This window comes from Carcharodon carcharias (genome assembly GCF_017639515.1).
Source record: "Carcharodon carcharias isolate sCarCar2 chromosome 40 unlocalized genomic scaffold, sCarCar2.pri SUPER_40_unloc_5, whole genome shotgun sequence".
Classification (NCBI taxonomy): Eukaryota; Metazoa; Chordata; class Chondrichthyes; order Lamniformes; family Lamnidae; genus Carcharodon; species Carcharodon carcharias.
The window spans coordinates 289,974-300,607 of record NW_024470859.1 but is presented as its reverse complement, the minus strand read 5'-3'; the positions used below and the strand labels follow the sequence as shown (position 1 = coordinate 300,607).

General features: G+C 55.3%; 1 protein-coding gene across 1 annotated transcript in view; it reads left to right on the top strand.

Moving 5' to 3' along the window:
- Positions 1 to 1,020: 1,020 nt before the first annotated feature.
- Positions 1,021 to 10,634, top strand: part of LOC121275040 (transient receptor potential cation channel subfamily V member 5-like) — a 20,936-nt gene continuing 11,322 nt past the window's right edge. The window contains exons 1-2 of the mRNA XM_041182430.1: positions 1,021 to 1,186; positions 5,721 to 5,819. Of these exons, the coding sequence (XP_041038364.1) occupies positions 1,021 to 1,186; positions 5,721 to 5,819 (265 nt within the window). The remainder of the gene's footprint in view (positions 1,187 to 5,720; positions 5,820 to 10,634) is intronic.

The window sequence follows — 10,634 nt, the reverse complement described above, 5'->3', positions numbered from 1 at the left end:
CAGTACTGACACTCGGACAGTGTGGCACTCCCTCAGGACTGACCCTCCGACAGTGCGGCTCTTCCTCAGCACTGACCCTCCGACAGTGCAGCTCTCCCTCAGCACTGACCCTCTGACAGGGCAGCACTCCTTCAGCACTGACCCTCCGACTGTGTGGCTCTCCCTCAACAGTGACGCTCTGACGGTGCAGCACTCCCTCAGCACTGACCCTCCGACAGTGCGGCTCTCCCTCAGTACTGACCCTCCGACACTGCAGCACTCCCTCAGTACTGACCCTCCGACAGTGCGGCTCTCCCTCAGTACTGACCCTCTGACAGTGCGGCACTCCCTCAGTACTGACCCTCTGACAGTGCGGCACTCCCTCAGTACTGACCCTCCGACAGTCCGGCTCTCCCTCAGCACTGACCCCCTGACAGTTCAGCACTCCCTCAGTACTGACCCTCTGACAGTGCATCACTCCCTCTGCATTGACCCTCTGACAGTGCGGCACTCCCTCAGCTCTGACCCTCCAACAGTGTGGCACTCCCTCAGTACTGACCCTCTGACAGTGCAGCACTCCCTCAGTACTGACCCTCTGACATTGCAGCACTCCCTCAGTACTGACCCTCTGACAGTGCAGTACTCCCTCATCACTGACCCTCCGACTGTGCGGCTCTTCCTCAGTACTGACCCTCTGACAGTGCAGCACTCCCTCTGTACTGACCCTCTGACAGTGCAGCACTCCCTCAGTACTGACCCTCTGACAGTGCAGCACTCCCTCAGTACTGACCCTCTGACAGTGCGGCTCTCCCTCAGTACTGACTCTCCGACAGTGCGGCTCTCCCTCAGCACTGACCCTCCGACAGTGCAGCACTCCCTCAGTACTGACCCTCCGACAGTGCATCACTCCCTCAGTACTGACCCCATTGGTGAGCAGTGGGTTTGTTGTGGATGGTCTGGGTTGGAGGCTGAGGGCTGCGGAGTGTTAGACGAGGGCGAGCGGTTGTCTGGGTTGAGGTGTTATTGCAGCCTCGATGAGTGATGAGTACATGTCGTTCTCCTCCAGGCCAGACTCCCCTCCACATCGCGGTGGTGAACCAGGACCTGAGGCTGGTGAGGGAGATGATTTCTCGGGGAGCTGATGTGAGATCTCCACGGACAACTGGAACCTACTTTAGATGGAGCCTCAGTAAACTCCTGTACTTCGGTGAGTGAGGAGGGAGAGGGGGTGGATTGGGAGAGGGAGAGGTGGAGGGATTGGGGGAGAGAAAGAGGGTGAGGGGAAAGGATTGGGAGAGAGAGGGGGAAGGGGGAGGATTGGGAGAGAGAGGGAAGGGCGAAGGATTGGGAGAGAGAGGGGGAAGGGGGAGGATTGGGAGAGAGAGGGAAGGGGGGAGGGATTGAGAGAGAGAGGGAAGGGGGAGGATTGGGAGAGAGAGAGGGAAGGGGGAGGAGTGGGAGAGAAAGAGGGAAGGGGGAGGAGTGGGAGAGAGAGAGGGAAGGAGGAGGATTGGGAGAGAGAGGGAAGTGGGGAGGATTCGGAGAGAGAGGGAAGGGGGAAGGATTGGGAGAGAGAGAGGGAAGGGGGAAGGATTGGGAGAGAGAGGGAAGGGGGAGGAGTGGGAGAGAAAGAGGGAAGGGGGAGGAGTGGGAGAGAAAGAGGGAAGGGGAAGGATTGGGAGAGAGAGAGGGAAGGAGGAGGATTGGGAGAGAGAGAGGGAAGGGGTAGGATTGGGAGAGAGAGAGGGAAGGGGGTAGGATTGGGAGAGAGAGAGGGAAGGGGGTAGGATTGGGAGAGAGAGAGGGAAGGGGGAGGATTGGGAGACTGAGGGAAGGGGTAGGATTGGGAGCGAGAGGGAAGGGGGAGGATTGGGAGAGAGAGAGGGAAGGGGGAGGATTGGGAGACTGAGGGAAGGGGTAGGATTGGGAGAGAGAGGGAAGGGGTAGGATTGGGAGAGAGAGGGAAGGGGGAGGATTGGGAGAGAGAGAGGGAAGGGGGAGGATTGGGAGAGACAGGGTAGAGGGGAGGATTGGGAGAGAGAGAGGGAAGGGGTAGGATTGGGAGAGACAGGGAAGGGGGATGATTGGGAGAGAGAGAGGGAAGGGGGAGGATTGGGAGAGAGAGAGGGAAGGGGGAGGATTGGGAGAGACAGGGTAGAGGGGAGGATTGGGAGAGAGAGAGGGAAGGGGTAGGATTGGGAGAGACAGGGAAGGGGGATGATTGGGAGAGAGAGAGGGAAGGGTGGAGGGATTGGGAGAGAGAGGGAAGGGGGGAGGGATTGGGAGAGAGAGAGAGGGAAGTGGGAGGATTGAGAGAGAGAGGGAAGGGGGAGGGTTTGGAGAGAGGGAGGGAAGCGGGGAGGATTGGGAGAGAAAGGGAAGGGGAGGATTGGGAGAGAGAGGGGGAAGGGGAGGATTGGGAGAGAGAGGGGGAAGGGGAGGATTGGGAGAGAGAGGGGGAAGGGGAGGATTGGGAGAGAGAGAGGGAAGGGGAGGATTGGGAGAGAGAGGGGGAAGGGGAGGATTGGGAGATAGAGGGAAGGGGGAGGATTGGGAGATAGAGGGAAGGGGTGAGGGTTTGGAGAGAGAGGGAAGGGGGAGGATTGGGAGAGAGAGGGAAGGGGAGGGATTGGGAGAGAGAGAGGGAAGGGGCGAGGATTGGGAGAGAGAGGGATTGGGGGAGGATTGGGAGAGAGAGAGGGAAGGGGAGAGGATTTTGAGAGAGAGCGGAAAGGGGAGGAGTGGGAGAGAGAGAGGGAAGGGGGGAGGATTGGGAGAGAGAGGGAAGGGGTGAGGAATGGGAGAGAGAGGGAAGGGGGAGGATTTTGAGAGAGAGAGGGAAGGGGGGAGGAGTGGGAGAGAGAGAGGGAAGGGGGAATTGTTGTGAGAGAGAGAGGGAAGGTGGAGGATTGGGAGGGAGAGGGGGAATGGGGGAGTATTGGGAGAGAGAGAGAGGGAAGGGGAGAGGATTGTGAGAGAGAGAGAGGGAAGGGGGCAGATTGGGAGAGAGTGAGGGAAGGGGAAGGATTCGGAGAGAGAGAGAGGGAAGGGGGAGGATTGGGAGAGAGAGGGAAGGGGGAGGATTTTGAGAGAGAGAGAGAGGAATGGGGGCAGGATTGGCAGCGAGAGTGAAGGGGGAAGGATTGGGAGCGAGAGGGAAGGGTAGAGGATTGGGATAGAGAGAGGGAGGGGAGGGATTGGGGTAGAGAGGGAAGCGGGCAAGATTGGGAGAGAGAGGGAAGGGGGGCGGTTAGGGAGTGGGAGTTAGGGGGGAGGATTTTGAGAGAGAGAGGGTAGGGGGATGGATTGGGAGAGAGAGGGAAGGGGGAGGATTGGGAGAGAGAGGCAAGGGGGAGGATTGGGAGAGAGAGGGAAGGGGAGGATTGAGGGAGAGAGGGAAGGGGGAGGATTGAGGGAGAGAGAGGGAAGGGGGGAGGATTGGGAGAGAGAGGGAGGGGAGGGATTGGGGTACAGAAGGAAGCTGGGAAGTTTGGGAGAGAGAGAGGGAAGGGGGAGGGTTGGGAGAGAGGGAGGGAAGCGGGGAGGATTGGGAGAGAGAGGGAAGGGGGAGGATTGGGAGAGAAAGGGAAAGGGGGAGGATTGGGAGAGAGAGAGGGAAGGGGAGGATTGGGAGAGAGAGGGAAGGGGGAGGATTGGGAGAGAGAGAGGGAAGGGGAGCCGATTGGGAGAGAGAGAGGGAGGGGAGGGATTTGGGTAGAGAGGGAAGCTGGGAAGAATGGGAGAGAGATAGGTAAGGGGGGTGGATTGGGAGAGGGAGGGAAGGGGGGAGGATTGTGAGAGAGAGAGGGAAGGGGGAGGATTGGGAGAGAGAGGGGAAAGGGGGGTGGATTGGGAGAGAGAGAGAAGGGGGAGGATTGGGAGAGAGAGGGAAGCAGGTATTGGGAGAGAGAGGGGGAATGGGGAGGATTGGGAGAGAGAGAGGGAAGGGGAGGATTGGGAGAGAGAGAGGGAAGGGGGAGGATTGGGAGAGAGAGAGGGAAGGGGGTTGGATTGGGAAAGAGATGGAAGGGGGGACGATTGGGAGAGAGAGGGAAGGGGGAGGATTGGGAGAGAGAGGGAAGGGGAGGATTGGGAGAGAGGAGGAAGGGGGGAGGATTGGGAGAGAGAGAGGGAAGGGGAGGATTGGGAGAGAGAGGGAAGGGGGAGGATTTTGAGAGAGAGAGGGAAGGGGAGGAGTGGGAGAGAGAGAGGGAAGGGGGTAGGATTGTGAGAGAGAGAGTGAAGTGGGGAGGATTGGGAGAGAGAGGGAATGGGTGAGGATTGGGAGAGAGAGGGAAGGGGAGCTGATTGGGAGAGAGAGAGAGGGAAGGGGGAGGATTGGGAGAGAGAGGGAAGGGGAGGATTGGGAGAGAGGGGGAAGGGGGGAGGATTGGGAGAGAGAGAGGGAAGGGGAGGATTGGGAGAGAGAGGGAAGGGGGAGGATTTTGAGAGAGAGAGGGAAGGGGAGGAGTGGGAGAGAGAGAGGGAAGGGGGTAGGATTGTGAGAGAGAGAGTGAAGTGGGGAGGATTGGGAGAGAGAGGGAATGGGTGAGGATTGGGAGAGAGAGGGAAGGGGAGCTGATTGGGAGAGAGAGAGAGGGAAGGGGGAGGATTGTGAGGGAGAGAGAGAGGGAAGGGGAGGATTGGGAGAGAGAGGGAAGGGGAGCTGATTGGGAGAGAGAGAGAGGGAAGGGGGAGGATTGGGAGGGAGACGGGGAAGGGGGGAGGATTGGGAGATAGAGGGAAGGGGGAGGATTGGGAGAGAGAGGGAAGGGGGTGGATTGGGAGAGAGAGAGGGAAGGGGGGAGGATTGTGAGAGAGAGGGAAGGGGGAGGATTGGGAGAGAGAGGGAAGGGGAAGGATTGGGAGAGAGAGGGAAGGGGAGGATTGGGAGAGAGAGGGAAGGGGAGCTGATTGGGAGAGAGAGAGAGGGAAGGGGGAGGATTGGGAGGGAGACGGGGAAGGGGGGAGGATTGGGAGAGAGAGGGAAGGGGGGAGGATTGGGAGAGAGAGGGAAGGGGGTGGATTGGGAGTGAGAGGGGAAAGGGGGGAGGATTGGGAGAGAGAGGGAAGGGGAGGATTGGGAGAGAGAGGGAAGGGGAAGGATTGGGAGAGAGAGGGAAGGGGGGAGGATTGGGAGAGAGAGGGAAGGGGGGAGGATTGGGACAGAGAGGGAAGAGGAGGATTGGGAGAGAGAGGGAAGGGGAGGATTGAGGGAGAGAGAGGGAAGGGGGAGGATTGGGAGAGAGAGAGGGAAGGGAGGGATTGGGGTACAGTGGGAAGCTGGGAAGTTTGGGAGTGAGAGAGGGAAGGGGGAGGGTTGGGAGAGAGGGAGGGAAGTGGGGAGGATTGGGAGTGAGAGGGGAAAGGGGGGAGGATTGGGAGGGAGAGGGAAGGGGGTGGATTGGGAGTGAGAGGGGAAAGGGGGGAGGATTGGGAGAGAGAGGGAAGGGGAGGATTGGGAGAGAGATGGAAGGGGGAGGATTGGGAGAGAGAGGGAAGGGGAGAGGATTGGGAGAAAGAGGGAAGGGGGTGAATTGAGGGAGAGAGAGGGAAGGGGTGAGGATTGGGAGAGAGAGGGAAGGGGAGAGGATTGGGAGAGAGAGGGAAGGGGGTGAATTGGGAGAGAGAGGGAAGGGGGAGGATTGGGAGAGAGAGGGAAGAGGAGGGATTGGGTGAGGGAGACGGGCTGCTGGAAGCAATGGGACCCCTCTCAATCCATGTCTCTCTACCCCGTCCAGGGGAGCACATCTTATCATTCGCTGCTTGTGTTGGGAATGAGGAAATCATCCGATTACTGATTCAGAGAGGAGCGGACATCAAAGCTGTGGATTCACTGGGTAAGAATCAACAGCTGAGACAGAACAGACAGTGTCAACAGCAGGAGTGAACGGGAAGGGGTTTGGGATTGAGATTGTGTACAGTGGGAGTGAATGGGAAGGGGATTGGGATTGTGTACAGTGAGAGTGAATGGGAAGGGGTTTGGGATTGGGATTGTGTACGGTGGGAGTGAACAGGATGGGGTTTGGGTCCATTGGGACTGTGTACAGTGGGAGTGAACGGGAAGGGGATTGGGATTGTGTACAGTTGGAGTGAACAGGAAGGAGTTTAGGTCTATTGGGATTGTGATCAAGTTCTGTCGAAGGGTCATGAGGACTCGAAACGTCAACGCTATTCTTCTCCGCCTGTGCTGCCAGACATGCTGAGTTTTTCCAGGTAATTCTGTTTTTGTTTTGTGAACAGGAAGGGGGTAGGTTTTATTGGGATTGAGTATGGTGGGAGTGAACAGGAAGGGGTGTGGGTCCATTGGGATTGTGTACAGTGGGAGTGAAAGGGAAGGGGTTTGGGTCCATTGAGAGTGTGTACAGTGGGAGTGAATGGGAAGGGGTTTGTGTCTATTGGGGTTGTGTACAGTGGGAGTGAACGGGAAGGGGTTTGGGATTGGGATTGTGTACAGTGGGAGTGAACGGGAACGGGTTTGGGTCCATTGGAATTGTGTACAGTGGGAGTGAAAGGGAAGGGGTTTGGGTCCATTGAGAGTGTGTACAGTGGGAGTGAATGGGAAGGGGTTTGTGTCTATTGGGGTTGTGTACAGTGGGAGTGAACGGGAAGGGGTTTGGGATTGGGATTGTGTACAGTGGGAGTGAACGGGAAGGGGTTTGGGATTGGGATTGTGTACAGTGGGAGTGAACGGGAAGGGCTTTGGGTCCATTGGGATTGTGTACAGTGGGAGTGAATGGGAAGGGGTTTGTGTCTATTGGGGTTGTGTACAGTGGGAGTGAACGGGAAGGGGTTTGGGATTGGGATTGTGTACAGTGGGAGTGAACGGGAAGGGGTTTGGGTCCATTGGGATTGTGCACAGTGGGAGTGATCGGGAAGGGGTTTGGGATTGGGATTGTTTACAGTGGGAGTGAAAGGGAAGGGGTTTGTGATTGGGATTGTGTACAGTGGGAGTGAATGGGAAGGGGTTTGGGTCCATTGGGATTGTGTACAGTGGGAGTGAATGGGAAGGGATTTGAGTCCATTGGGATTGTGTACAGTGGGAGTGAACGGGAAGGGGTTTGGGATTGGGATTTTGTACAGTGGGAGTGAACGGAAAGGGGTTTGGGTCCATTGGGATTGTGTACAGTGGGAGTGAACGGGAAGGGGTTTGGGTCCATTGGGATTGTGTACAGTGGGAGTGAACGGGAAGGGGTTTGGGATTGGGATTGTGTACAGTGGGAGTGAACAGGAAGGGGTTTGGTTCCTTTGGGATTGTGTGCAGTGGGAGTTAATGGAAAGGGGATTGGGATTGTTTACAGTGGGAGTGAACGGGAAGGGGTTTGTGTCCATTGGAATTGTGTACAGCGGGATGAACGGGAATGGGTTTGTGTCCTTTGGGATTGTATACAGTGGGAGTGAACAGGAAGGGATTTGGGATTGGGATTGTGTACAGTGGGAGTGAATGGGAAGGGGTTTGGGTCCATTGGGATTGTGTACAGTGGGAGTGAATGGGAAGGGATTTGGGTCCATTGGGATTGTGTTCAGTGGGAGTGAACGGGAAGGGGTTTGGGATTGGGATTGTGTAGAGTGGGAGTGAAAGGGAAGGGGTTTGGGTCCATTGGGATTGTGCACAGTGGGAGTGATCGGGAAGGGGTTTGGGATTGGGATTGTTTACAGTGGGAGTGAAAGGGAAGGGGTTTGTGATTGGGATTGTGTACAGTGGGAGTGAATGGGAAGGGGTTTGGGTCCATTGGGATTGTGTACAGTGGGAGTGAATAGGAAGGGATTTGGGTCCATTGGGATTGTGTACAGTGGGAGTGAACGGGAAGGGGTTTGGGATTGGGATTGTGTACGGTGGGAGTGAACGGGAAGGGGTTTGGGATTGGGATTGTTTAGAGTGGGAGTGAAAGGGAAGGGGTTTGGGTCCATTGGGATTTTGTACAGTGGGAGTGGACGGAAAGGGGTTTGGGTCCATTGGGATTGTGTACAGTGGGAGTGAACGGGAAGGGGTTTGGGATTGGGATTGTGTACAGTGAGAGTGAACAGGAAGGGGTTTGGTTCCTTTGGGATTGTGTGCAGTGGAAGTTAATGGGAAGGGGATTGGGATTGTTTACAGTGGGAGTGAATGGGAAGGGGTTTGTGTCCATTGGAATTGTGTACAGCGGGATGAACGGGAATGGGTTTGTGTCCTTTGGGATTGTATACAGTGGGAGTGAACAGGAAGGGATTTGGGATTGGGATTGTGTACAGTGGGAGTGAACGGGAAGGGGTTTGTGTCCATTGGGATTGCATATAGTGGGAGTGAATGGGAAGGGGTTTGGGTCCATTGGGATTGTGTACAGTGGGATTGAACGGGAAGGGGTTTGGGTCCATTTGGATTGTGTACAGTGGGAGTGAACGGGAAGGGGTTTGGGTCCATTGGCATTGTGTACAGTGGGAGTGAATGTGAAGGGGTTTGGGATTGGGATTGTGTACAGTGGGTGTGAATGGTAAGGGGTTTGGGATTGGGATTGTGTACAGTGGGAGTGAACGGGAAAGGGTTTGGGTCCACTGGGATTGCATATAGTGGGAGTGAATGGGAAGGGGTTTGGGTCCATTTGGATTGTGTACAGTGGGAGTGAACGGAAAGGGGTTTGGGTCCATTGGTATTGTGTACAGTGGGAGTGAACGGGAAGGGGTTTGGATCCATTGGGATTGTGTACAGTGGGAGTGAACGGGAAGGGGTTTGGATCCATTGGGATTGTGTACAGTGGGAGTGAACAGGAAGGGATTTGGGATTGGGATTGTGTACAGTGGGAGTGAACAGGAAGGGGTTTGGGTCCATTGGGATTGTATACAGCTGGAGTGAACGGGAAGGATTTTGTGTCCATTGGGATTGTATATAGCGGGAGTGAATGGGAAGGGGTTTGGATCCATTGGGATTGTATACAGTGGGAGTGAACAGGAAGGGATTTGGGATTGGGATTGTGTACAGTGGGAGTGAACAGGAAGGGGTTTGGGTCCATTGGGATTGTATACAGCTGGAGTGAATGGGAAGGTGTTTGGATCCATTGGGATTGTGTACAGTGGAAGTGAACGGGAAGTGGTTTGGGATTGGGATTGTGTACAGTGAGAGTGAACAGAAAGGGGTTTGGTTCCTTTGGGATTGTGTGTAGTGGGAGTGAATGGGAAGGGGTTTGGGTCCATTGGGATTGTGTACAGCGGGATGAACGGGAATGGGTTTGTGTCCTTTGGGATTTTATACAGTGGGAGTGAACAGGAAGGGATTTGGGATTGGGATTGTGTACAGTGGGAGTGAACGGGAAGGGGTTTGTGTCCATTGGGATTGCATATAGTGGGAGTGAATGGGAAGGGGTTTGGGTCCATTGGGATTGTGTACCGTGGGATTGAACGGGAAGGGGTTTGGGATTGGGATTGTGTACAGTGGGAGTGAACAGGAAGGGGTTTGGGTCCATTGGGACTGTATACAGCTGGAGTGAATGGGAAGGAGTTTGTGTCCATTGGGATTGTATATAGTGGGAGTGAATGGGAAGGTGTTTGGATCCATTGGGATTGTGTACAGTGGAAGTGAACGGGAAGTGGTTTGGGATTGGGATTGTGTACAGTGAGAGTGAACAGAAAGGGGTTTGGTTCCTTTGGGATTGTGTGCAGTGGGAGTGAATGGGAAGGGGTTTGGGTCCATTGGGATTGTGTACAGTGGGATTGAACGGGAAGGGCTTTGGGTCCATTTGGATTGTGTACAGTGGGAGTGAACGGGAAGGGGTTTGGGTCCATTGGGATTGTGTACAGTGGGAGTGAACAGGAAGGGGTTTGGGTCCATTGGGGTTGTGTACAGTGGGAGTGAACGGGAAGGGGTTTGGGTCCATTGGCATTGTGTACAGTGGGAGTGAATGGGAAGGGGTTTGGGATTGGGATTGTGTACAGTGAGAGTGAACAGGAAGGGGTTTGGTTCCTTTGGGATTGTGTGCAGTGGGAGTTAATGGGAAGGGGATTGGGATTGTTTACAGTGGGAGTGAACAGGAAAGGGTTAGTGTCCATTGGAATTGTGTACAGCGGGATGAACGGGAATGGGTTTGTGTCCTTTGGGATTGTATACAGTGGGAGTGAACAGGAAGGGATTTGGGATTGGGATTGTGTACAGTGGGAGTGAACGGGAAGGGGTTTGGGTCCATTGGGATTGTGTACAGTGGGATTGAATGGGAAGGGGTTTGGGTCCATTTGGATTGTGTACAGTGGGAGTGAACGGGAAGGGATTTGGGTCCATTGGGATTGTGTACAGTGGAAGTGAATGGGAAGGGGTTTGGGATTGGGATTGTGTACAGTGGGTGTGAATGGTAAGGGCTTTGGGACTGGGATTGTGTACAGTGGGAGTGAACGGGAAAGGGTTTGGGTCCATTGGGACTGAACGGAAAGGGGTTTGGGTCCATTGGTATTGTGTACAGTGGGAGTGAACGGGTAGGGGTTTGGGTCCATTGGGATTGTGTACAGTGGGAGTGAACGGGAAGGGGTTTGGGTCCATTGGGATTGTATACAGTGGGAGTGAACAGGAAGGGATTTGGGATTGGGATTGTGTACAGTGGGAGTGAACAGGAAGGGGTTTGGGTCCATTGGGATTGAATACAGCTGGAGTGAACGGGACGAAGTTTGTGTCCATTGGGATTGTATATAGCGGG